The 26,666-nt window shown below is 47.3% G+C and overlaps 2 protein-coding genes across 3 annotated transcripts in view; both read right to left on the minus strand.

The window, feature by feature from the left end:
* Window positions 1-26,666, minus strand: part of LOC147606673 (uncharacterized) — a 128,431-nt gene that overhangs the window by 91,430 nt on the left and 10,335 nt on the right. The gene's annotated exons all lie outside the window — the stretch shown is intronic.
* On the minus strand, window positions 1,741-10,303 carry LOC147606674 (uncharacterized). Its single transcript, XM_086791820.1, has 4 exons — window positions 9,109-10,303; window positions 3,351-3,517; window positions 2,009-2,175; window positions 1,741-1,826 (listed from the first exon to the last, which is right to left on the minus strand). Exons 1-4 carry the CDS (start codon window positions 10,141-10,143, stop codon window positions 1,741-1,743), a joined length of 1,455 nt encoding a protein of 484 aa, XP_086647946.1. The 5' UTR covers window positions 10,144-10,303.

Consider the following 26,666-nt stretch of genomic DNA (forward strand, 5'->3'; position numbering starts at 1 on the left):
ATAACTTTGTGGGAACCACCTTATCCCAGAGATTGAAGATTCGGACTTCTCAAAGTGCTGTTATTTATAACGTAGAGCTTGCCGATGGTTCCACATCCTTGTGTAACACCGTTGCCAAATACCTCTCCTTTCGAATTCAGTACTATTGTGACAAATTGGATTTCCAAGTCATGACTTTGGCACATTATGATATGATCCTTGGTCAAGAATGGTTGTATTAATATGATCCCCTGATCAGTTTCCGTAACCATTCCATACAATTTACTCAAAATGATACGACATCAGAGACCAACCTTCTCAGCTCTTCAAGCGAAACGGTGGGTCCGCAAGAGTGGTTGTTCCTCAACACTTTTAATGGTGTATTCAGCCAAAGATCCTCCCGAGGACATCGATACGAAGGTGATGTACCTCAAGCAACCTTTCTTTGCTCCAAACTTGGATCTTTTTCCTCTTAGGAGCTTCCTGCGGTTCTCCCACCTCAGCGACCAATCGACCATGCTATTGATCTCCTTCCTGGCAGTGCTCCACCTACTCATGCTCCATATTAAGTTTCTTTTATGGAATCTCAAGAGATACAGTGACAACTTACTGAACTTTTGGAGAAAGGACATATTCGACCAAGCAAAAGCCCTTTTGGAGCTCCAGTACTTTTGGTAAAAAAGAAGGATAAGTCTATGCGCCTTTGCATCGACTATCGTGTCCCTAATAAGTTGACTATCAAGAATAAGTATCTTCTTCCACGCATTGATGAATTGTTTGATCAATTGCTCCATGCAAAGGTCTTCTCCAAAATTGATCTTAAGTCTAGATATCATCAGATTCGCATTCGCGAAGGTGATGAATATAAGACAATTTTTCGCACAAAATATGGTCATTACGAGTACCTAGTCATGCCATTCGGGTTAACCAATGCCCCTACAACATTTATGAGTATGATGAATGATCTTTTTCGTCCTTTTTTGGACAAGTTCGTCACTATCTATCTTGACGACATCTTGGTGTTCAGTCGTAATATGGAAGAACACAAGGCACATCTTAAGATCGTCTTCCAAGTGCTTCGTGACAATGCTCTTTACATTAATCCAGGCAAAAGTGAATTCTTCAAAACATCCTTGGAGTACCTTGGACATGTTTCAACAGACGGTATTTCTGTGCATCCGAAGAAAATACAGGTTATTGTCAATTGGCCAACTCCCACAAATATCCATGATGTTCCTTCTTTCTTGGGACTTGCCAACTTCTAACACACAAAGGTTCATCGATTTTCAGAAATCGTTGCTCCTCTCACAGAACTTTTAAAGTCCGCTCCTGCATTCACGTGGACTAAAGCCGCAACACAAGCTTTTGAAAATTTAAAGACAGCTTTGACAACAACTCCTGTCATGGCTATTCCTGACCCTACTCTCCCCTTTGATGTTTATACGGATGCTTCTGATATTGCCACTGGTGCCGTCTTGATGCAACAAGGACGTGCTATTGCATTTGACAGTCATAAGCACTCTGCGATTCAAGTAAGATACCCAGTATATGACAATGAATTTTTGGCTATTGTTCATATCGTGCATGGAAACATTATCTCCTTGTGCGGATTCAGTGGTGAAAACAGATCATCATTCTTTGAAATACATCTTCACGCAGCCAGTTATGAATGCTAGGCAAGCGTGTTGGGTCGAATTCTTAGCCAATTTTCATATGACAATTGAGTATGTTGATAAAAAAAGGACCACACTCGCCCCAAAGTCAAAAGAGGATGATCGTCACAAGCTGCAGTCTGAGATCCAAAGGGTGCCGCTTTTGCGATCCGAAGTTGATGACATCATCGTTTCCTGTGATGCTCAGTTTGATGAGAGCTTGTTTGGCATTGATTCCTCTCCACCTGATGCATCTTCCGACTTTCTGGATGATCCATTCCCGACAGATGCTAGTGATCTTTTACCTCTTCCACGTCCAGCTCCTCCTCCTCCTCCCCCCGCTGCAACCCCGATGCCAACTGCTCCTTCACAATCACCCGTTCCCGTTGCATCAGCTTCTGTAGCTCCAAGTCCCTCTACGAGTCCTGCTTTGACTCCGGGATTACCCTCACCAGTGCTTACTTCATCACCACTTCCAGCAACATCGGATGAGTCCTCTACTGCAGCTGGATCTTCATCTTCACGCTTTGAGAGGAAGGCTGGCCTACCTCGATGGGTTCAGCAACTCTTTAAAGATTCTAGTCTCACTGATGCACAGCTCCATAACCAGATCTCTACCATCACCCTTGGACCTCGCCGTTCATCTCGGGCTTCCACATCTCATCACACAGTGAATTATGCTCTCATGAGTTCTCTCCAGCAGATCGATGAGCCTGAGAGTCCAGAGGAGGCTCTTTCACAACCGCAATGGCGGCAAGCCATGGAAGCAAAGATGGCCTCTATTGAGAGGAATAACACTTGGTCTTTGGTGCCACGACCTTTACATCGTCGTGTTATTGGTGTGAAATGGATTTTCAAAGTCAAGTTTCATGCAGATGGTACTTTGGACAAGTACAAAGCCCGCCTTGTTGCTCGAGGATATGCTCAGAAGGTGTCACCAATTGGCCGACCATTTGGTCCATCTTCAAATTTGTGTCTCGTTCACTTGAGGCCAGGTCGGTGTCTCATGTAAAAGGGCCAGTATTTTGCATAACATGGACGGGAGCCAGACTGGTGCCACCCGTGTGTTAGCAGGATGGTGTCGTATGGACGGGAGCCAGACTGGTGCCACCCGTGTATGACCTGGACTGTGTTCTATCCATGGGATTGTCACGCTATGGAAGAGCCAGTATTGGTGCCGTGTCTTGCCTATGGGACTGTCACTCCATAGGGAGGCTCGTGCCTGGATCTGTCTTACTTATGGGACTGTCACTCCATAGGAAGACCGGGATTTATGTTTTCTGTCGTGCCATCATTGTGCCCGACACAAATGTTTAGTACTTGTTCCATGAACGGGAGATATGTCCATGATACTATTTGCACATGCATTCATGTTCTGCATGCCTGGAACTGTCTTCGCGTGACTTGTATTCTTGTGTTTGCTTGTTTGACGTGCCACTTGCCAGTGAGTCATGAAGTTTGCTCTGTCTTCTGACGAGTTTTGTTGCGTGTGAACAGGTGGTAAGTGTATTGCATTTGTTTATTTTATAGCATTCTTTTTAACCTTTGTTTTTATAAGGTTGCAGTGGGTGCATGGCCACCTACCCACCCCCCACCTTGGAACCTTTGGAATTGGCCGCCTCCATGCAAAACAGGTGGACTGGCCAACTGTTCGTGGTATGTCCCTCCATCGCTCAGGAGTGAACCTCCTCTTGTTTATAGGCGGCTGTGCATGACCACCTTCGGTCATCTGTCCGCCAGGCGACCTCTCCAACGTTTACCCACAGACGGCTGCGCCCAGGCGATCCTCTTTTCTCTTGCTTTGCCACGCGACTGCGCCCAGACTGCGCATCTTTCGCTTGCCCACAGGCTGTGGCACGCAGGTGGTTTCGCTTGCCCTCCGGCGGCTGCACACAATGAGTTGCATAGGTCTTCTCACTCACTTGCTTGCAGGCGGCTGCGCACAAGTCACCATCCTCTTTTCTTGCAAGCGGCTACGCACAGGCGACTGCTCACAGGTGGCTGCGCACAGGTTCTCCTCACTCTTACCTTGCAGGCGGCTGTACACATAGGCCTTCTCTCCAACTTATGCACAGGCAGAATACTCTATAGGCGACCCTAGTTACCCCATACTATCAGGCAGCTGCTGGCGAACCATCCTCTATCTCTCAAGCTGGCTACAACAACAGTAATAGAGACTTCTTCTTTCATACGTGGGTGCCTAATACTACTGAAGGCCATATTCATTGTTTTACAAGGTGAGTGGATTGAGATTCAAGCAAAGGTCTTTGGTGTAAATCTTACAAGGGATACTCTCTGCTGCTAACACCCGTTCGGTGCCGGGTAGTCCAAGCTTCTGGAGAACCACGGTCCATGGGTGCTGAGATCGGGAGAGCCAAGCGTTAGTACGGGAGCGCCTGTTTGTGCGTGGTCCTGGAACACCAGTGGGGCGCTCTTTGCGGATTCCAGTGAAGGCACGGGACCGTAGAGACTAGACTTCTTCAAGTGGATCGCTCTCCTTCGAACGTCTACTTCACGACTCTTGTTTGATAACTGTATTCATTTTCAGTTGTACATGGACATCATCTGGTTCATTGAACCCATGGAGCATTGTATCACTTAAATACTCCCAATAATATATTATATATTGAGGGGGGGTCGGCCCGTTCCGGCCCTAGTGCTGGTGTCCATTGATCATCATTTCATTTCATTTCAGTTTTCAGTTGTTATTGAGTTGTCCATTCATATTGTGATATTTAAGTTGTGCCATTACGCGTGTGGGTGTCCAACGGAGTCTATTCCCACTTGACGGGATCGGTTTCATTGGTACCAGAGCCAAGTTCATTTCCCTCTTTTTAGTGGGGAAAGGAACCTGTGTTTTGGGACACCCCACTTCTAGCACACTTAACACAATGGACAGCCAAGGCAACCCATTGGAAGTGCCTAATTCGAGGGGCCCATCAAGTGCCTCGCGTGGTTCTGATGCTTTGCAGGGAAGGCACAAGCCCCTTGAGAGGGTGAATGATAGTGATTCGAGGGGACAACTGTCTTGTGGAAAGACAGTTATGCAAGAAGAAGAGTCTGATGCAATGAGGGCTGAATTGGAGCATATGAGAAAGCTTTTGCAAGCACAAGAGCAAGAGCTGAAATTTTTGCATGAAGATCCCCATGTGCAAAGTGCCATTGAAGCAAGGAAAGCCGATGCAATGGTGGACATGACTTTTGAGTCCATGGCACGAGAAGTGGGCCAGAAGCCAAGGGAGTTGGCAGTTTTCTACCTCCTTCGCAAAGGTGACATCAAAGAGGGGGAAGATGGAGAGCTGAAATTCAGAAATCCACCTCGCTTGAAGCATGGAGATCCCGCATCTCAAAGGTTGAGGTCATTTATGCAAAGGAAAGAGGTGACAGCCACCTCTCGTCATGCATCTTCTCCACAAGGCACAAAGGGTGACAGGTATATGTATACTAGTGCTCATGGAGGGCATGATGGTCACATGTATTCAAGGCAAGTATCCCATGGAGGGGGTGACAGGTCTGCCACTAGAAGAGCCTTGCCTACTGAGTTGTCTCATGGAGAGACATTGCCTTATGCAAGAAGGTCACATGCATCTCATTCTCAGGTTCGTGGAGCACATGCCACCATGCTTCATGAAACTTCCATGATGGCCCATGGAGCCCATGCAGATAGAGCTGCCCCGTTGGATAAGGGGAAAAGAAAAAGAGAGGACCATGAGCCTCATCCCAGAAAGCTCAAGGAATTTAAAGCTGGTGACAAGTCTGTTAAGTTTGATGTTTTTCATGGAGAGCATGATGCTTCCAAGGTGTTAGCATTTGTGGCACAGTTTGATATTGCTTTTGGTGATGAGGACTTCACTGAGAAGTCTAAAGTACGCCATGCTAGCATGTTCTTGAAGGGGACCGCTACTCATTGGTGGATCACTGAAAAGACCACAAAAGACCGCATTTGCACTTGGAAAGAGTTTAAGGACAGATTTTATGCCCAGTTCCTGCCACCTAATGCAGAGCAAACTCTCAAATGTCACAGCGTTGTACATATGTAAACACATCACGCCTCATCTTTGGCCAATAGTATTGCCGTTCTAGTTTCTCCAGAGTCGAATTCATGCCCCTATGACCACCTGTAATGGCATCATGGGCATCATGGAGAAGAGCTGCCCGGAATGACTTCATGACACATAGTCGGCCTTTGTAGAAAAGCCAACCATCGCGTATCAGAAAATGGCATGGTCCTGTGGCATCCAATGCCTGTTCCCACTGAGTACCGAATTCCTCGGAATCCACGTACGTGTGCTTCATGTCTTCTAGTCCTGTACCAACAAGGTCAAGTCTAGTGGTCTGAATCGCAGATACTTGTCCCTTCCTGCTCAAGGCATCGGCCACTGGATTGGCCTTTCCTGGAAGGTACTCAATCATACCACCGAACTGCTGGAATATCTGACTCCAGCGGTGTTGTCGATCATTCCACTGTGCACTTGGCATCGTCTGAATTCAGCGCAATGCCTGATGGTCAGTGCGAACCTTGAAGTCACGGCCATACAGGAAATGTTTCCAATGTTTCAAGGCCTGGATAACTGCTAGGAGTTCATGATCATAGACTGAGTAGTTCTTTTCGGCGGGCAGTAACTTACGAGACATGTAAGCTACCGGATGACCATTCTGTTGCAATACACCTCCAATTGCGATGTTACTCGCATCGGTGATCACTTGAAATGGTTCGTCCCACGAGGCAAGGGCTAAACAAGGCGCTTCTGACAATGCCACCTTGAGGTTCTAGAATGCCACCAACGCTCGTGGAGTCATTCGAATCTTTTGCCTTCTTGTTTTCACTCCCTTTAGCAGATCGGTGAGGTCTGCCGAGAGGTCGGAAAACTTGTCAATGTGGGTGGAATATGCCTGGCATATACCCACAAATGATCTAATGTCATAAGCTGTCTGTGGTACTTCCCAGTTAACAATCTCGGCCACTTTAGCCGGATCCAATCGAATGCCTTCAGCACCAATTATATATTCCAAGTAATGTACCTAGAACAGATAAAATTCTGACTTCTTTTCATTGACGTAGAGCTCGTTGCTTTCCAGCAACTTAAGGACTTTCTCCACATCAATGTCATGCTGCTCAACTGTAGCTGAAAATATGAGTATGTCGTCCAAAAATATGAACACACACTCTCTAATCAAGTCCCGGAAAACACGCATCATCATGCGGTTAAATGTAGTTGGGGCATTCGTCAAACCAAATGGCATGACCACAAATTCATAGTGGGCCCGTTCTGTACGGAAGGCTGTTTTGGGGATGTCCCCCTCTACAATCCGTACCTGGTGGTACCCACTCTTTAAATCCAGTTTGGAGAACACCTTAGCTCCATTCAGCCTCTCGAGAATATAGTCAATTCGAGGCATCGAGAATCTGCTCTTGATAGTCAGCTTGTTGAGTGCACGATAATCGACACACAACCGAGAAGACCCATCTTTATTCTTGACAAACAAGATCGGTGCTGCAAATGGCGACACGCTTGGGCGAATGAAGCCAGCTTGCAACAATTCTTGGAGTTGGCGGTCCAACTCCGATTCCATTGCCTTAGAAAGGCGATACGGAAACTTGCTCGGGGGTTCCGAGCTTGGGAGGAGGTCAATCCTGTGATCCTCCGGTCTGGACGGGGGGAGCTGGGGAGGGAAACTGTCCCAAAGAAAAATCTTCTGGAACTTTTCATGGAGAACCGAGTACTTCTTGGAAGCACTGGCCACCGTTTGGGCTGTCTGGATGTAAATCATCGCACACTGTGCGCCTTTCCTGACTGCTCGCTTAGCCTGCAAGTGGCTTATGAGCGGAAAGTTTGGAATACCTGGCTCACACTTAATGGTCACCGGGGTGTTTGACACATTCCGATCAATCTGGAACGTGTGCTTGTCCCACTTGACATCAGGAAGAAACTTGTGAAACCACTGGATACCCAAAATTATGTCTGCTCCTACAAGAGGAGCAACCATAAAGTCACACACAAACTCTATGCCCTGAATCACTAACTTAGCACCTAGAGCTTCATACTTGACACTTGTTGTCATACCTGTGCTAAAACCCTCCACCTGTTTGTCCACCGGAGTCAACACGAAACGGGTACGCCTAGCGGCCTGTTCCGTGACCACATCCTCCGTGCTGCCGCTGTCAAACAAGACAACGACTCTCTGGCCACCTATGTAGCCAAAGGACTTGAGCAATTCGTTGCGCTCATACTCTTGGTCATGGGCACCCTTCTGCTTATCTTCGAGCTCCCGGCTAATAATTGCTCCAACTGAAGCACCGGGGGTTGAAGAACTAGGGGTAGCCGCTGGGGTCTGTGTGGGAGCTGTGCTCACCACGGAAGCTGTGGAGGCGGCGGCGGCCTTTGGAGGCTTCTTCGGACAATCCCGAGAAGTATGTCCTTTTGTGTGACAAAAGAAACATCTACCCTCCTTCTTGTACTAAGAAAGCTCCTCAGCACTCAACTTGCCACCTGTCTTGCCTGCCTCCGCTTTCTAGTCTGGAGTAAGCTTAGACGCATTGTTCGAGTTCTTGGAGCCAGAGGCTCCCGGGCTCTGTCCTGGGGAAGACCCCGTCTGGTTCTGGCTTTTGCCCCCCGAGGTGTTAGCCCTGGGAGAAGCCGGCTGGGAAGTCTTGGGCTTGCCACCATTGTGTTTCATTTCTGCACTCTGCGCCATAGTTGTCACGGTACGAAAATACGATACCGTACAGTACGATACCGTACGGTACGATACCGTACGGGAATATTCGGTACGATATGAAATTTTGGGATACGGTACGATAAAATACGGTTTTTTAAATTAAAGAACACCTACAAACATAGACATTTTCAATTTGGAAGGGTAGAGTCTAGAGAAGTTGTTTCAAACCAAAATATCATTAAAAACAACTAAACAAGTTTGAAGTGACAAACAAAAGTACATAAAGTATAGAGGTGCGATGCGATCATGCGCGCTAGGCGCGAGTACAAAAAGAGAGGCTAGAGCCAAGGCCCAAGGAGAGACTAGACAAAGGCATCACTATCAGAGCTCTCGCTGAAATCATCCTCATGAGAAGAGGACACATCAGTGGCCTCGCCGAAGTCGCCATCGCTATTAAGGTTGCCCTCATCATCGAACTCGGGCTCTCTAAGCTCATGTGGGAAGCCAAAGGGAGCATCCTCATCTGCAAGAGCGAGTGTGGAGCTACCCGATCCACGCCGCACATAGGTATGCACTATGTCCCTGGGAGCACCACGAACCGTGCATCCACGGCTTCCTACTTGCACTCCTCTGCCACTACCTCCATGCCCACGACGAGTGCGAGTAGGTCGTCGATCAAACGACTCGAGCTCTCGATAGATCTCTGCATAGATCCTCTCCTCCTCCTCATCCTGCACTTTGTTTACACTCTGAAGAGTGCCCCCTATGAGCTTGTTTGAATGCTTATAACTTATAACTTATAAGTTGTAACTTGTACCTGTCTCGCCGATTCCATCTTTTGCATTGCGCGCAGCATGCGCAAGTTAGCGCGGCAATACACTAGCCGCTCTAACTGTTGCGTGCTCAAGCGATTACGTAACTTCGTGTGTACAAGTGAGTAGGAACTCCAGTTCCTCTCACATGCACCTGAAGAGCAATCCTGAGCTAGGATTCTCAAAGCCACCTTTTGGAGGCTTGAGAGCGCATACCCAAATGTCTCCCACCAAAAGAGGGGCTTCACAAGGGATTCCCTCTTCCAACAGGTAGTAGATGCAAACGCGGCTCCTCCCCTTTGGTCATTGTAGCTTATGAGCTCCTCAAGGAACTTCCCATGGCGATCCTCCGGCAATGCTTTGGGCAAGTAAGCCTCTCGGGCTTCAAGTAGCTCCACGTTGGTGAAGAGGGCAGGTGATTTGTAAGCCGGATGCAATAAAGCGGCAAGACCATGGATAGGTCTTCGCATCCACTTCCATCTCTTCTCCACAATGGCCAACATACCATCGCGCTTCTCCTCGTCGATGGAAGGAGAAACGCGTAACTCTGCTATGGCCTCTCTCATGAAGTGAACAAGAAGGCCCATGGTGGCTCCCTCCATGTCGGTCATCCGCAATACCCTATAGAAGGGCGTGACCGCAATGACAATAGTGCGGACCGACTGCCAAAACTCCTCCTTTAGGCAAAGCCGTTGCATGGCTTTGGCCTCCGCCGATTCTCGCTCATCCCACTCATTCCACATTGTGGAGACCACTGTTTGGCGAAGGGAGGATTTCACATCGTGGAGGCGCTCCAAGAGGAGCCACATGTAGGCGAAGCGTGTAGATGAAGGCTTCTTCAATTCCAACTTGCTATGTTCGCGGAACATGGCAAGCACCTTCACCTTTGTGGTGAAGAAGGTAACAATAGAGATAGCTTCGGTCATTACTTCCTTCATCCACACTAACTTGCCCATATCCTCCATGAGCAAGTCAATGCAATGGGAGGCACAAGGCGTCCATACTATGGAGGGATAGTCCTTCTCGAGCAACTTCCCCATCCAACGGCAATTTGAAGCGTTGTCGGTGATGACTTGCACCACGTTCTTCGATCCAACCTACATGTCACAATGCACATGAATGGATGCAATGAGCGTATGCGGTATGAGACTTGAGTCATGACTCATGATATAGCCACATATGATCATATCACATATACTAAAGCCTAAACTTAAAAGACTTTAGTGCAATTTGAAAGTTGAAACTTGCCTCCATGATGGCTTGCTTGATATGGCGATATATGAATGCACCCGATGTTTTCCTCCCCGCCTTTCCGAAATCCACGCCCCGCACAAAGTATGTGCCAAGAGGGCAAGAGACAAGTATATTGATGATGCCTCTCTTCTTCCGGTCACTCCATCCGTCGGAGAGAATGCTACACCCATACTTGGACCATGCTGCCCGCACCGGATTGAGAGATCTATCGATTCTTTCCCTCTCGTCCACAAGCCTCTTCGTGCGCATGTCATGATAGGAGACGCCGGTCCATCCTTCACATGGGCCCACATTTGCAATGGCTTTCACCATTGACTTCCATTGATCTACCTTGAGCACATGGAATGAGAGATTGCACTCAATAATGGTGCGTGCAATCTCTATATCCGCTAGCCGTTGCCGTTCTCGGAGATGTGATAGAGAAGAAGAGAACCCCCCGGTGGCTTGGGCTAGAGTGGCTTGCCTCATGGGAGACTCAAGCCTTTGTCTCTTTGAGGAGGCGGAGGCAGCACCGATGGAGGCAGCGGGGGAGGATGTATCACAAGGCGGGGAAATGACCTCATCATCCGCCCTTGAGCTTCTACCACTATCATAGCGAGCACCCAATCCACCCTTGATCTTGTTGAAGATCTCATCGGATATAGCAAGGGGGACTTCCTTGCATGGCGCAACTTGCCCCCCCACCTTTCCAACATGTTGGAGAAGCCTAGTAACTCCACTTGTGTATTGTTTGCCACAATACTTACAAGTCCACCTATATGACTTGGACTTTCCATCGGCTTTCTCTACATGGATAGCATGCACATTGAAGGCTTCATTCTTCTCCCTTGTCATTGTAATAGAGAGAGAGAAGTTAGAAGATTCAAGAGATGGATAGGCTTGAGAGAGAGAGAGAGAGAGAGAGGCTTGAGAAAATGAGAGAGTGAGGCTTGAGTCTTGACTCTTGAGAGAGAGAGCGCCTAAAGGCTTGAGAGAGAGAGAGGCTTGAGAGAGGGCCTATGGGGGAGAGAGTGGCTTGAAAGTTGAGAGTTGAGAGAGAGAGAGAGAGAGAGAGAGAGGGGGGGGCTTGATGGTCACTTGAGCAAGACTCAAGAGAGGGGGGGGCTTGATGGTCACAACTCACTAGAGTAATGAGAGGCTAGAGCTTTGAGAGAAGCTTAGGGGGTGGGCATTTTATAAGGGCATGTAGCATGTCCAATGGGCCAAGCAAACACATGGGCCACAAAGCATGCCCAAAACGGCCAGCAAACGGCTACAACGGCGGGCAGAAACGGCTACAAAACTGCGCAGTCGGTGGCGGCGCAACGGCTAAAAACGGGCAGAATCTGCATATCGTACCGTACGGTATCGTACCGTACGAATCGTACGTACGAACTGGTTCGTACGCGTACGAGAAACAACCATGCTCTGCGCAAGCGAGAGTGCGTCCTCAAAGGTGGCTGGCCTAAACATACGCACCTCCCATTGGATTTGCGTGTCCAGGCCATACAAAAACTGCCCTTTCTTGTTCGTATCAGATAAGCCTAATTGCAGACACAAGGTCGAAATTTTATTGGCATACTGAAGGACTGGTTGCGCGTTCTGACGCGCTCCCCTGAACTCGTCTTCGAGTCGCTCAAGGTAGTGGGGCGGTAGAAACCGCTGCTTAAGGTCGCGGACGAATTCGTCCCACCCATAGGCTGCCATACCTGCTCTGGTGTGGGCATGAGCCCACTGAGTCCACCAAGGAATGGCCTCACCTTCCAAGTACCAACTAGCTAAGATCACTTTGTCAGTATCTGTTTTCCTAACTGCGGCAAAGTAAGCTTCAAATTGATGCAACCATGAATAAAGAGTTGTGGGATCGAGTTTACCATTATACTTACTGAAATTCATTTTCTCGGGAAAATGATTCGAGGGCGCCGCCGGTGTCAATCTGGCGTCCAAAGCTCTGAGGTAATGCTCGTGTTCCACGCGTCGCATGGCGTCATCTTCTCGTTGTCGAATCTCCAATGCACGCATCTGCAACTCAAGCAAGGAGCTTGGCTGCGGCTGTGACCCCGCGAGAGGGTCCCTGTTGACGAGGATCTGGTATCTGGGATACGGAAGGAGAGGGAGGAGGAGATGGAAAACGCGACGCTGGAGAGCGAGAACGCTCCTCCAGAGCCAAGATCCGCGCCTTCTGCTCATCCAACTTGGCTGTCTGGTCTGCGATTGCTCGCATCATCTGCTGGAACATGTCTGTGACACTCAAGCCTGGTGCCCTAGCTGGGTTGCCTGGTGCACTTTGGTCCCATGGTTCTGGTTCTCTCTCGTCGCCGAAGCTCGCCATAGCGGGAAAATGCAATTCCTTTCCGGAACACAATTTGACCATCCATCTGTGTGGGAGACTTCCGGAGACTAAAAACCAACCGTCCTTCGGGTAGTCCACCGGCGTCTAAAAACCAACCACACGAGCGAAAAAATTTTCTGGTTTTCTTTGCTGAATCTTTGTCCTTGAAGTAGGCTTTGATACCACTGTAATATGCGGAAGCTTCGGAGAAGGATCGGTATTTCAAAACTCACTCTTTTCGCGACGGAATTAACGCACAAACTGAAAGGAGATGTGCAGAAAATAGAGAGAGAAGGGGGAGATGGAGAGGACACAGTATTGGGTCCCAATTACCCTCTGTAGGGCCCCCACCACGGATGGTGTATTTGCTTTATTAGAATGATGTGAATCTGAAAACAAATACAGGAAACTTGACCTTTTCTTGGCTGGAAAATCCTGCCCTTGACCTTCAGAAGTCCACCCCTTTGCTTGGCAATCTCCTTGGCTTGACTGGCCCTTGATTGGCTTGAGCACTTGGTGAAAACTGAGATGAATGATGGGATCACGGCCTCCACTATTTATACTCCTCCTCAGGAGCAGTTGGCCAGCTGAAAAACAGGCTATGTCCCACGACTGGTGGAAATTCAGCAATAAATGCTGAATTAAATCTCAAAAAATACTACCTTTTTTTTCCTAACAAGCTGAAAGTGATGCGCCTGCTTCTGACTGACCGGACACAACTTTTGTCCACAATCCCAGGGCTGGGCAGCCTGTATGGGCTGCCCCATACATGCCCTACAGCCATATAAAGGCTGTAATCTCCTGGAGATTGCTTTATCTGTGCCCTAGGGCTGTCCTACAGCCCCTCCATGGCTGGTGGGTTCAGCCTGGGCCTTCCTGGCCCTCATGGGGGTGGTTCTACACCATTCCCATGCCCACACTCAGATCCGGGGTAGCCCTATGGGCTGGCCCCTTGTCCTAAACATAATCTACTCAGTGATCTGGCATCCGGTACCATACCAGATACACAGAACCACTGACATCATTCTAGAGGGAGACTCACAGCGCGGACTGGCACTGTTTCATGTGCAGGACAGTGCACACCTGACCTTAGACTCCTGTGCAGGACAATGCACACCTGACCTCGAACATCTGAGATGGATCCCTGACTAACTCGTCCCGGACTGGGCTCACATGGGACCAGTTCACCATCCCAGGTCCTGCACCTTCTGTACAGAAATGTCTACGTGGCATCCAAGTGCGGGATGCACTGACATACACACTATAAGGGTGGGCATAATGCCTTTACCCCAACACATCGCAAATTCACAGGTGTATTCTTTGATGACATCTTAGTTTTCTCCAAGAATGAGCAAGAACATAGAACTCATTTGGTCACAGTGTTCGAAGAGTTGCGGAAGCATAAACTTTTCATTAATGCCAAGAAAAGTGAGTTCTTTCTTTCAGAGATACATTATTTGGGTCACATTGTATCCAAGGATGGAGTAACAATGGATCCTCCAAAGATAGAAACCATTCGGAATTGGCCAGAGTTGCAAAATGTACATCAGTACATAGTTTTCTTGGATTATGTTCATACTATAGGCGTTTCATAAGGCATTTTGCTATGATAGCCACCCCTCTACATGATCTCACAAAGAAGAAAGCCACTTTCCAATGGACTCCAAAGGAGCAGGATGCCTTCTTGCAACTCAAGCATGCTATCATATGTGGACCCGTATTGATTCTTCCCGACTTGCAGAGGTCATTTGTAGTGGAATGTGATGCTTGTGGCGATTGTATAGGGGCTGTCCTAAATCAAGAAGGTCATGCAGTTGCATATGAAAGCCGTCGTTTGCATGATGCTGAGCTTCATATGGATATCTATGAGAAAGAGCTCTTGGCTGTAATTCATGCCTTAAAGATATGGAAACATTATCTTCTTGGGGCTGAATTTGTAGTCAAGACAGATCATCAAAGCTTAAGATACTTTCTATCTCAAACAAAGCTTTCAGAGAAGCAGATGAGAATGGCAAACTTTCTTTCCATGTTTCATTTTCAGACTGTGCAAACGGATGGCCAAAGTGAAGCTGCAAATTCAGCCGTGTTGGATTTGTTGAAATGTTATGTGGCAAATCAAAAGACTACATGGGAGAAGTATCTTCCACTTGTTGAGTTTGCCTATAACAATACGATCCATGCCTCCACGGGAAAGGCCCCGTTTGAGATTATTTATGGCAGGGTGGTTTTGCCACCCATCCTTCGTACAAAGGATGAGATTTTTGCAGCTGATGAGTATGTTCGTGACTTGGATGTAGCCTTTGCACAGGTACGGACAGCCATTGCAAGGTCACAAAATAAGCATAAAATGGCTGCCGACAAGCATAGAAGGGACAAGCAAGTCAAAGAAGGTGATTGGGTTTTGCTGAAATTTGAGAAAGCTAGGCTTCAGAAGAGGCCAGGACGAGAAGGATCATATCCTAAGCTTTCTCCTCGCTATTATGGACCCTTCAAGGTGATTCAAAAGATCAATGAGGTGTCATACAAGCTTGCTTTACCTAGTCATTGGAAGATTCACAATGCATTTCATGTGAGTCTTTTGCGGAAATATGTCAGGCCAGATCCTGACGAGCCTGTCACAAAAGATCCGCCAGAGATTGATGAGCTTGAGGAGATCCTCCAGCCAGAACAGATTGTCTTTCACAAGGACAGAAAGCTACCTGCAGGAAAGCTTTCTCGGCGATACCTTCTGAAGTTCAAGAACTATTTGCCCATTGATGCAAAGTGGGTAAATGAGGATTATTTTGTTGACTACCCACAGCTCTTGCAGGCATATCTTGAGGCTTTTCAGTTGAGGACCACTCTTTAGAAGCCCGGGGGGATGTCACCAATTGGCCGACCATTTGGTCCACCTCCAGATTTGTGTCTCGTTCACTTGAGGCCAGGCCGGTGTCTCATGTGAAGGGGCCAGTATTTTGCATAACATGGACGGGAGCCAGACTGGTGCCACCCGTGTTAGCAGGATGGTGTCGTATGGACGGGAGCCAGACTCATGCCACCCGTGTATGACCTGGACTGTGTTCTATCCATGGGATTGTCACGCCATGGAAGAGCCAGTATTGGTGCCGTGTCTTGCCTATGGGACTGTCACTCCATAGGGAGGCTCGTGCCTGGATCTGTGTCTTACTTATGGGACTGTCACTCCGTAGGAAGACCGGGATTTATGTTTTCTGTCGTGCCATCATTGTGCCCGACAGAAATGTTTAGTACTTGTTCCATGAACGGGAGATATGTCCATGATACTGTTTGCACATGCATTCATGTTCTGCATGCCTGGAACTGTCTTCGCGTGACTTGTATTCTTGTGTTTGCTTGTTTGACATGCCACTTACTGAGCGGGGACGCCTGCCAGTGAGTTGTGAAGTTTGCTCTGTCTTCTGACGAGTTTTGTTGCGTGTGAACAGGTGGTAAGTGTATTGCATTTGTTTATTTTATAGCATTCTTTTTAACCTTTGTTTTTATAAGGTTGCAGGTTCACACTCATTAATGAGTGGGCACCATCCCAAATATTTCTTGGTGTCCTTGGTAGGGTGGGCATCCATTATGGGCACCCACGTATGGGTCATGGTGGGGTGGGAACCCCTCACTTAATCATGTGTGGGGGTGGGTGCATGGCCACCTACCCACCCCCCACCTTGGAACCTTTGGAACTGGCTGCCTCCATGCAAAACAGGTGGACCGGCCACCTGTTCGTGGTATGTCCCTCCATCGCTCAGGAGTGAACCTCCTCGTATTTATAGGCAGCTGTGCATGACCACCTTCGGTCATCTGTCCGCCAGGCGACCTCTCCAACGTTTACCCACAGACGGCTGCACCCAGGTGATCCTCTTTTCACTTGCTTTGCCACGCGACTGCGCCCAGACTGCATCTCTTTCGCTTGCCCACAGGCTGCTGCACGCAGGTGGCTGCACACGCCTCTCTTTCACTTTGCCTCAGGCGGCTGCACACAGTCAGTTGCACAGTTCTTCTCACTCACTTGCTTGCAGGCGGCTGCCCACAAGTCACCATCCTCTTGTCTTGCAAGTGGCTGCGCACAGGCAACTGCTCACAGACAGCTACACAGGTGGCTGCGCATAGGTTCTCCTCACTCTTACCTTGCAGGCGGCTGTACACATAGGCATTCTCTCCAACTTATGCACAAGCAGAATACTCTATAGGCGACCCTAGTTACCCCATATTATCGGGCAGCTGCTGGCGAACCATCCTCTCTCTCTCAAGCTGGCTACAACAGCAGTAATAGAGACTTCTTCTTTCATACGTGGGTGCCTAATACTACCGAAGGCCATATTCATTGTTTTACAAGGTGAGTGGATTGAGATTCAAGCAAAGGTCTTTGGTGTAAATCTTACAAGGGATACTCTCTGCTGCTAACACCCGTTCAGTGCTGGGTAGTCCAAGCTTCTGGAGAACCACGATCCATGGGTGCTGAGATCGGGAGAGCCAGGCGTTAGTACGGGAGTCCCTATTTGTGCGTGGTCGTGGAACACCAGTGGGGCGCTCTTTGCGGATTCCAGTGAAGGCACGGGACCGTAGAGACTAGACTTCTTCAAGTGGATCGCTCTCCTTCAAACGTCTACTTCAAGACTCTTGTTTGGTAACTGTATTCATTTTCAGTTGTACATGGACATCATCTAGTTCATTGAATCCATGGAGCATTGTATCACTTAAATACTCCCAATAATATATTATATATTGAGGGGGGGGTCGGCCCGTTCCGGCCCCAGTGCTGGTGTCCATTGATCATTTCATTTCATTTCATTTCAGTTTTCAGTTGTTATTGAGTTGTCCATTCATATTGTGATATTTAAGTTGTGCCATTACGCGTGTGGGTGTCCAACGGAGTCTAATCCCACTTGACGGGATCGGTTTCAGAAGGCAGGTGAAGACTTTGATGAGACATTTGCTCCTTCAGCCAGGTATACCACCATCAACATTGTTTTGGCTCTAGCTGCACACTTCAGATGGCTCGTGTTCCAGATGAATGTCAAATCTGCTTTTCTGAATGGAGATTTAGAGGAGGAAGTTTATGTTGAGAAGCCTCTTGGTTTTGTGATTCAGGGACAAGACACCCATGTGTATCTTCTACAGAAGGCTTTTTATGGTCTCAAACAGAAGGCTTTTTATGGTCTCAAACAGGCACCCGTGCCTAGTATCAGAAGATGAATGCCTTCTTGTTATCTCTTGGCTTTGAGAGGGCATATGCTGACAGCAATCTCTATGTGCTTCTTTCTAATGGAGATATTTGTGTCATTGTTTTGTATGTTGATGACCTCATTCTTTCTCACTCAGATACTAGGTCGGTCACACAGGTTCAATCCAAGCTTTCAGAGACATTTGAGATGACTGATCTTGGCCTTCAACATTGTTTTCTCGGGCTGGAGGTTTGGCAAAAAGATGACTGTATCTTCATTTCTCAGCAAAAGTATGTGAAGAAGCTGCTCTCACTTTATGGGTTGTCAGATTGTACGCCTCTCTTGTCCCATGGATCCCAATGCCAAGTTATCCACGGAGGATGATACACCCTTGGTGGATTCCATAGAGTACCGGCAGATTGTTGGCTCATTGCTTTACCTTGCCAACACCCATCCAAACATCTCCTATGCTATGAGTGTCCTCGGCCAGTTCTCATCAGCCACTCGAAGGTCTCATTGGCAAGCAGCTTTGAGAGTTCTTCGTTATCTTCGAGGTACTTCAGATTATGGCATCACCTACTCTTGTGGTGCTGAGTTGGTTGGCTTCACAAATTCTAATTGGGCAGGCTGTATTGATACTCACAGGTCTACATATGGATATTGCTTCATGCTTGCTACATATGGATATTGCTTCATGCTTGGTTCTCGATTGGTTTCTTGGAAGTCTCAAAAGCAGAGGACTGTTTCTGCTTCTTCCACCGAGCCTGAGTATAAATCCTACCTTCTCTCCTCCACTGAGGCACTTTGGATTCATCAAATTCTGGAGCATTTGTGCTGTGCCCATACGTCCCCAATTACTACTTCTCCGATTCTCACAGTGCTATTGCTCTAGCTCAGAATCCTGTGATACGGAGACGATCCAAACATATTGAAGTGCATTATCATTTTGTACATGACTGGATCGAATTGGGACTTCTTCGACTAGCCTCCTGTTCTACCAAGGACAATGTGGCTAATCTCTTCACCAAACCACTTCCGAGAGCTACTATGGAGGTGTGACCCCACTGACTTCAGCATGCTGGTATTGGACCACCCCTCTGGCGCTAAAGAGGAGGTGTTGTATTATATCATCTCTAGATGGTCTACATCACCATTTTCATGCTTGTATTGGCCGTTCCAGATGGCATATCTTAGCAAATATTATTCAACATTTTTCTACCATTTTTTAGGTATTTTTTAGCATTTATGTAGCATTTTATGTTATTGTGTTGCTGTCAGCCTGCTACAGCTAGCCGACCAACATATGGGGGAGTATATAAGGGCTGACCCCCCTTTCCCCCAGTTTATCTCATTTTTCACCATTCACTTGAGGTCATTAGCAAGTACTACTGCTTCTTTGTTAGAGGTGGCAATTCTCGTAGCTACTCTTAGGTTATCACATGACTGGAAGTTGTGGTGGATTATCCCATATGCAAGAGCATGGGAAGTCGAAGAGCCATATATAGTGTGTGGTGGCACCTTCTCATAGATATCTCCTCCGGCCGGGATTTTGGGAGGAGCAACGGTTGGGAGATGGGAGCCTAGCCGTTGACGTTGCTCAGTGCCCTAGTGTGGTGTGTGTGCTGCTGCTGCTGTTGCGTGACTCTATCATGGTATCAGAGCTCGGCTTGTGTGGTCCTGGGTGGTCCTAGCCTCTATTTGATTGTGGTGCTCGAATTGAAGGAGGGTGTTAGAGGTGGCAATTCTCGTAGCTACTCTCGGATTATCGCATGACTGGAAGTTGTGGTGGATTATCCCATATGCAAGAGCATGGGACCCTAAAGACTTCTACATGCCTGCTAATGTTTGACCTAATGCTAGAGCTGACACTGGTGAGTTCAGCATGGACAAAAAATACAATTAAATAGCATTAAATGCTATAAATGGTTGCGCATGGGAAAATGCTTATTGAAATGCTGTCTGACCTGTTTATGACCTGGCCGACTGGATTATTATACCCAACATGATGTCGGCCTACAGTAAATGCTGGCCGACTGGGTATAGATCAACCCCCATGCTGGTCGGCTGGTCACTAAGGTTGTCCAAGGCTAGGCTTAGCCCTTGGACAGGCCAAATAAGCCCATGGACACCCTAAAGACTTTTACATGCCTGCCAATGTTTACCTAATGCTAGAGTTGACACTACATGCTTCTGAATGATGCTTTCTCCAAGTGGGTTGAGAGGACTCCAACTAACATCTAAAGCTCAGAGACTTACCTATGTAGCTCGTGCCTGGCTGTCCCTGGACTGAGGGCTCACAATAGGGTCATGGCGTACGATAAATAATCCTAAAAAGGTTCTACTTCTATACAAAATGTTGCAATGCTGATCATGCCAATGTGTCACTGTGTACCCCAGTGCAGGGTGCACGTGACACTTCTAGTGTCAACGTCACCAACCCAATCTGAGTGTGTATATCCTGATAAAAGGGCTCCTCTCTTGTACAAAATGCCATAAGTTTGTGTACCATGTAAATACCTAAGAACACAAAGACAAGCTCTCCTATGGTTTTGCTTGCGTTGAGAGCAAAACTGACTCAGAACTCTAACAGAATAACTGATGTCTGGACAAGTGTTAGGTAGATCAAAGATCCAACTACCTTCCGATACAAAGTAGCTTCAGCCAATGGGGAGTCATCATACTTGGACTTCTTGTTACATCGATCCATAGGGTTTGCATTCACCCATCCTAAAAGACTCACATCTCCTTGCAATAGAAGTACTCGGGAAAAAAAAAATTAGAGCTGGATTGCCGCCAAAACTCCATCCCAAATAAGAAATGCAGAGGACCGAGGTCGGCCATTTCGAGCTCCTATTGTAAGTAAACTTGTCTTTGTAGCCTAGATCTTCTTCACATGGTTTGCTGTGAGGATCAAATCATCTACATACAGTATAATAAGCACAAGCACATCCCCTTCTGAATACACGTCGATGTTAGCATCAGCGTTGCTTCTCATGAAACCAACATTATCAAAGCATGCATCAATGGGACGATACCAGGCTCTTGGGGCTTGTTTCAGCCCGTACAATGCTTGATGCAACTTTAAGACCATGTCCCAATTGTTTGGGATCTCTTCCATAATCAAGAAAGTCCAATCATTGTGCACAAGATTGGTTGATTGCTCAAAGTGGTTGAGACCAATTGCTTGTTTTGTATAACCTCATCAATATTCAGCAATTGCTCTCTCAAATCCTTGACTTTGGTACGATGCTCATTCATGGAATCGTCCTCATCCATGGACAAATATCCAACTGTCTCTTCAAGTACATGACTCCAGCCTCATTGCGTGTTTGGTACACGCCTTCTCAGTATTCGAATATGCAGTGTTCGGTACAAGCCTTCGCAGTATTCGAATATGTGGAAAGATAGACCTTTTCACTGACAAGGCTATCAAAGGCATTGCCTGTGCATCCCGAGAATCCCACCTCCATATGATCTGCATTAGGAGGAGGTACTGCAGCTTCGCATCTATCCTAGCTACTCTTTGAGCAGCTGTCCTTGCAGGAGATGTAGTTGGCTGGATGGTGGGTGTCTACGCTAGACACTAATATCCTACATGCCTTTGGCTACCAACAAATTGTGTATCATAAAACTCCAAAAGGAGTAGTTAATGCCATCTAGCTTATTCTCTCGGGACAAAACACCAACCACATCTGATTGATAACGAAGCAGTCAAATGTATTTTTTGTAGGATTTAATCTCTAGGGAATAATGGCATATAAAAACCACAAGCTCTGGGTTTTTCCAAGAGGAGGTACTGCCGCTTCGCATCTAGGGAATAATGGCATATAAAAACCACAAGCTCTGGGTTTTTCCAAGAGGAGGTACTACCGCTTCGCATCTATCCCAGCTCCTCTTCAAGCAGTTGTCCTGGTGGCAAGAGGTGTAGTTGGCAGGATGGTGGGTGGGTGGGTGTCTTCACTAGACACAATATCCCACAGGCCTTTGGGTACCAGCAAATTGCGTATCATAAAACTCCATAAGGAGTAGTTAGTGCCATCGAGCTTATCCTCTTGGGACAAAACACCAAACACATCTGGTTGATAACAAAGCAGTCAATGTAATTTTTTGTAGAATTTAATCTCTAAAGAATAATGGCATACAAAAACCACCGCTCTTCTAGATAGTAGGTTTTGCTAGGGTGGCATGAAGCGGTAGCTTATAAGGGCTCAAAGCCCGAGGTTGTAAAGTACAACAATCCGGCAATTTGCAAAATGCCAAAGAGTATGCTCAAGTGGAAGAAAGTTTCCTAGTTCTTCTTGGGCTGCAGCACCTCAACATAAGTTAAGGCAAAAGCAGTGAAAGGCATGATTCCACAATATGCATACTTTGGTGAAGTGTCATGTGCATCATAGATGCCATGGACATTTTCAGGGCTAAATCCAGAAGAGGCAGCCAGATAAAGAGTATGAACCGGGTAGAAAAACCAGGATGATAGAGCACAGAGCACAGAGCACTCTTGGCAGTGTAGACTGAAGCAAGGCTTGGAGAAGAACCAAAAGAAGCTGTCGGCTGCCAGAAAGGACTGTCGAATGCATGAAGCAGGACGTCAGCAGTGCCAGAAGTGTGTCGGCTGCAAGCGCTACAGCATGTGTAGATTGGAGACCAGTCGGGCAGCGCTGAAGAGATTTATGGTCGTGGAACTGGCCGACCAGCAGTCGACCAGTTGGCCAAGCTTGGAAAAGGTCCTATAAAAGGGGACCATGTGCTGATTGTTGAGTCATTCATTCCACTAGGGAGTGGATCAGTAGGGTCCTAGTTTAGGGCAGGATTTTGGTGAGTTACCACCTTTTATGAAGACAGCCTAGGGCTGTAGTAGAAGTACCTTTTTGTACCATATGAATATACTGAATTTCCAGCACATCTCTCTCTCTCTACTCTCTCTCTATATCTGCGTTTTGCATCAAATGGTTTCCAAGAGTGTTTACGGCTGAAAGAAGACTCTCAGAGCTTCCGCGCGTTACATTGGTATCAGAGCATCAGGCTCAGCAAAGCTAATGAAACCGATCCCATCAAGTGGGAAGACTCCGTTGGGCACAACTTTAAAACCACAAATTTGAAATGGACAACTTAATACAACTTGAATTTGAAATGAAATGAAATGGAAAGATGGACACCAGCACTGGGGCCGGAACGGGCCGACCCCCCCCCCCTCAATATATGATATATTTATTGGGAGTATTTAACAAATACAATGCTCCATGGGTTCAAGAACCAGATGATGTCCATGTACATATGAAAACAGTACCAAACAAATAGGCTCGAAGTCGAAATTCGATGTAGATGCTCGAAGCAGAATGACCACTAGTGTGGTCCTGTCTCTACGGTCCTGTGCTTTCACTGGACTCCGCGGAGAGCGCCTCACTGGTGTTCCGAGACCACGCACAAACAGGAGCTCTCGTACTAACGCCTGGCGCTCCCGATCTCAGCACCTTTGGACCAAGGTTCTCCAATAGAGCTTGGACTACCCGGCACCGAATGGGTGTTGGCCGTATAGGGAGTCGGGAATCCCTTATCAGATTTAACACAAAAATACTTTACTTAAATCTGAAATTCACTTACTTGTGGATGGCAAATAGAGAACCAATACCCGTGGTATTTGTGTAGAAGATGTAGCCACCCAGGAGATGTGAAATCCTCTTGTAGTCGCCAGTGGAGAAGATGTGCAACCTTGTTGAGCTAGCACAGCCGCCTTGTAGATAAACTTAGTGTTGCCACTAGGACAAGTACCACCGCAAAGACCACAGCCGCCTGCTGTGAAAGAAGGAGCACCCACTAGCAAGGGAGGAGAGGCCTGGCTGCAACGTGGGGAGAATGAGCAGCTTGCTGGAGTTAGAGCACACAGCCTCCTGCCTTATTGGAGGTGGAGTGCACAGCCGTCTGCAGGTGGTGATGCTGTGCACAGTCGCCTATAGGTGGTGGGGATGCAGTTGCCTGGGAGAAGTGCAGCCGTCTGCTAAGAACCGCCTGCTGTCTGCCAGCCAGCCGCCTGTAGAAGTTCATGCGCAGCCAGCAGTTGCATAGACAGTAGAAAAGCATGAACAGTAGCCAGTCGCCTGCAGGGGAGCATGGGGAGGTGCTTTGGCTGCAGCCTGTAGTGCAGAGGATAGGGCAGCCAGCAGCCTTAGATGCAGTCGCCTATTGTAGAGGTAAAGCGCCTGTGTGGGAGAGGTAACATGCTCAGTGGGAAAGGCAGCATGCGCAGCAGTCTTGCTGCAGATGGTGCGCACAGCCTACTAGAGGAGCATGCGCAGCAAGCTTCAGCCGCCTGGGAGCGCAGAGAGTACTCAGCCGCCGGTTGGAGAACGAGCGCAAGAGATGGTCGCCAAAAGATGGTAGAAGCGATTCGCCGGGTGATGTCCACGCTGAAGGAGAAGGCCTTTCTTTTAATAAAATTAAGGTGGTGTTACACTTTAGTGATTTCCACGCTTGCATGTGGGTGATTAGTGTGGGTAGGTGACCATGCCCACCCCCACACTCACTTAAGTGGGGCTCCCCACCTTGGCCCCTAAGTGGGTGCCCAAAGGGGATGCCCACTTTTAAGTGTGTGTGAACATTAAACCTTATAAAACAAAGGGTTAGAATATGTAACATTAAAACAACATGTGCAATATACTTACCACCTGTTCACATGCACTCAAACTCGTCAGAAGACAGAGCAGACTTCACGACTCACTGGCAGGCGTCCCCGCTCAGTAAGTAACACGTCAAGCAGGCAAACACAAAAATACATGTCATGCGAAAACAGTTTCAAACATGCAAATCATGTGTGCGTGTGCAAATAGTAACATGGACATATCTCCCGTTCATGGAGCAAGTACAAAATATCTGTCGACACAAAACTGGCACGACATAAAACATAAAAACCTGGTCTTCCTATGGAGTGACAATCCCATAGGTAAGACACAGTTCCAGGCACGAGTCTCCCTATGGTGTGACAGTCCCATAGGCAAAACACGGCACGAATACTGGCTCTTCCATGGCGTGACAATCCCATGGGTCGAACACAGTCCAGGTCATACACGGGTGGCACCAGTCTGGCTCCCGTCCATACGACACCATCCTGCTAACACACGGGTGGCACCAATCTGGCTCCCGTCCATGTCAGCAAAATACTGGCCTCTTCACATGAGACACCGGCCTGGCCTCAAGTGAACGAGACGCAAAAACTGGAGATGGACCAAATGGTCGGCCACTTGGTGACATCCCCCCGAGCTTCTAAAGAGTTGACCTCAACTGAAAAGCCTCAAGTTATGCCTGCAACAATTGTGGATAATCAACAAAATAATCTTCATTTACCCACTTGGCATCAATAGGCAAATAATTCTTAAACTTCACAAGGTATCTCCTGGAAAGCTTTCCTGCAGGTGGCTTTCTCTCTTTGTGAAAAACAATTTGTTCTGGCTAGAGGATCTCCTCAAGCTCTTCAATCTCTGGCGGATCTTCTGTGACAGGCTCATCAGGATCTGGCCCCACATATTTCCGAAATAGACTCACATGAAAAGCATTGTGAATCTTCCAGTGACCACGTAAAGCAAGCCTGTATGACACTTCATTGATCTTGTGAATCACCTTGAAGGGTCCATAATAGCGAGGAGAAAGCTTAGGATATGATCCTTCTCATCCTGGCCTCTTCCGAAGCCTAGCCTTCTCAAATTTCAGCAAAACCCAATCACCTTCTTTGACTTCCATGTCCCTTCTATGCTTGTCAGCAGCCATTTTATGCTTATCCTGAGATCTTGCAATGGCTGTCCGCACCTTACCAAAGGCAACATCCAAGTCACGAACATATTCATCAGCTGCAAAAATCTCATCCTTTGTTCGAAGGATGGGTGGCAATACCACTCTGCCATAGATAATCTCAAAGGAAGCTTTTCCCGTGGAGGTATGAATTGTGTTGTTGTAGGCAAACTCAACAAGTGGAAGATACTTTTCCCATGCGGTCTTTTGATCTGCCACATAACATTTCAACAAATCCAACACGGCTGAATTTGCAACTTCACTTTGGCCATCCGTTTGTGGATGATAAGCTGATGAAAACTCAAGTTTAGTACCCATATTATCAAATAAAGCCCTCCAAAAGAGGCTTGTAGTCCTGGGATCTCTATCCCCAACAATGGATTTAGGCATACCATGATGCTTGAAAATATTAGCAAGAAAAAGCTTTACCATATGATCAGCTTTAATGGTTTTCTTGACGGGCAAGAAATGAGCTTGCTTGCTAAACCTGTCCACAATAGTCCAAATAGCATCATGCCGATGCTGGGATCTAGGCAAATCCATAATAAAAGCCATAGTAATGCTTTCCCAAGGTTGCGAGGAAATAGGCAATGGCTGAAGCAAACCTGGAGGTTTTTGCCTGTCAAATTTCACCTTTTGGCAAGTAATACATGCACGCACATAAGCCTCAATGTCTTTACGCATGCTTGGCCAAAAGAAATACCTCTGAATCATGCGTGTAGTAGGCATAATACCTCTATGACCAGCATAAGGTGGAGCGTGACATTCGTCCATAACCTTTGGACGCAAATCCTTTACCACACATAGGCAATTATCCTTCATAAGATAACCCTCATTGATAACATAAGAGGCATGTGAATGACCAGCCATCAAATCAGTCCATAAATGGCAAAAATCAGCATCCAAATGATACAAATCTTGCATAGCAGATAAGTCTCCATGAGAGGCCACTGAGACTGCAGCTACATAAGGCCTCCTAGATAGTGCACCGGCCACCACATTTTTCTTTCCTGGAGTATGCACAATCTGAAAATGAAACATGGAAAGA

This window comes from Cibotium barometz, chromosome 57 (genome assembly GCF_041138505.1).
Source record: "Cibotium barometz isolate CiBa-2024 chromosome 57, ASM4113850v1, whole genome shotgun sequence".
Classification (NCBI taxonomy): Eukaryota; Viridiplantae; Streptophyta; class Polypodiopsida; order Cyatheales; family Cibotiaceae; genus Cibotium; species Cibotium barometz.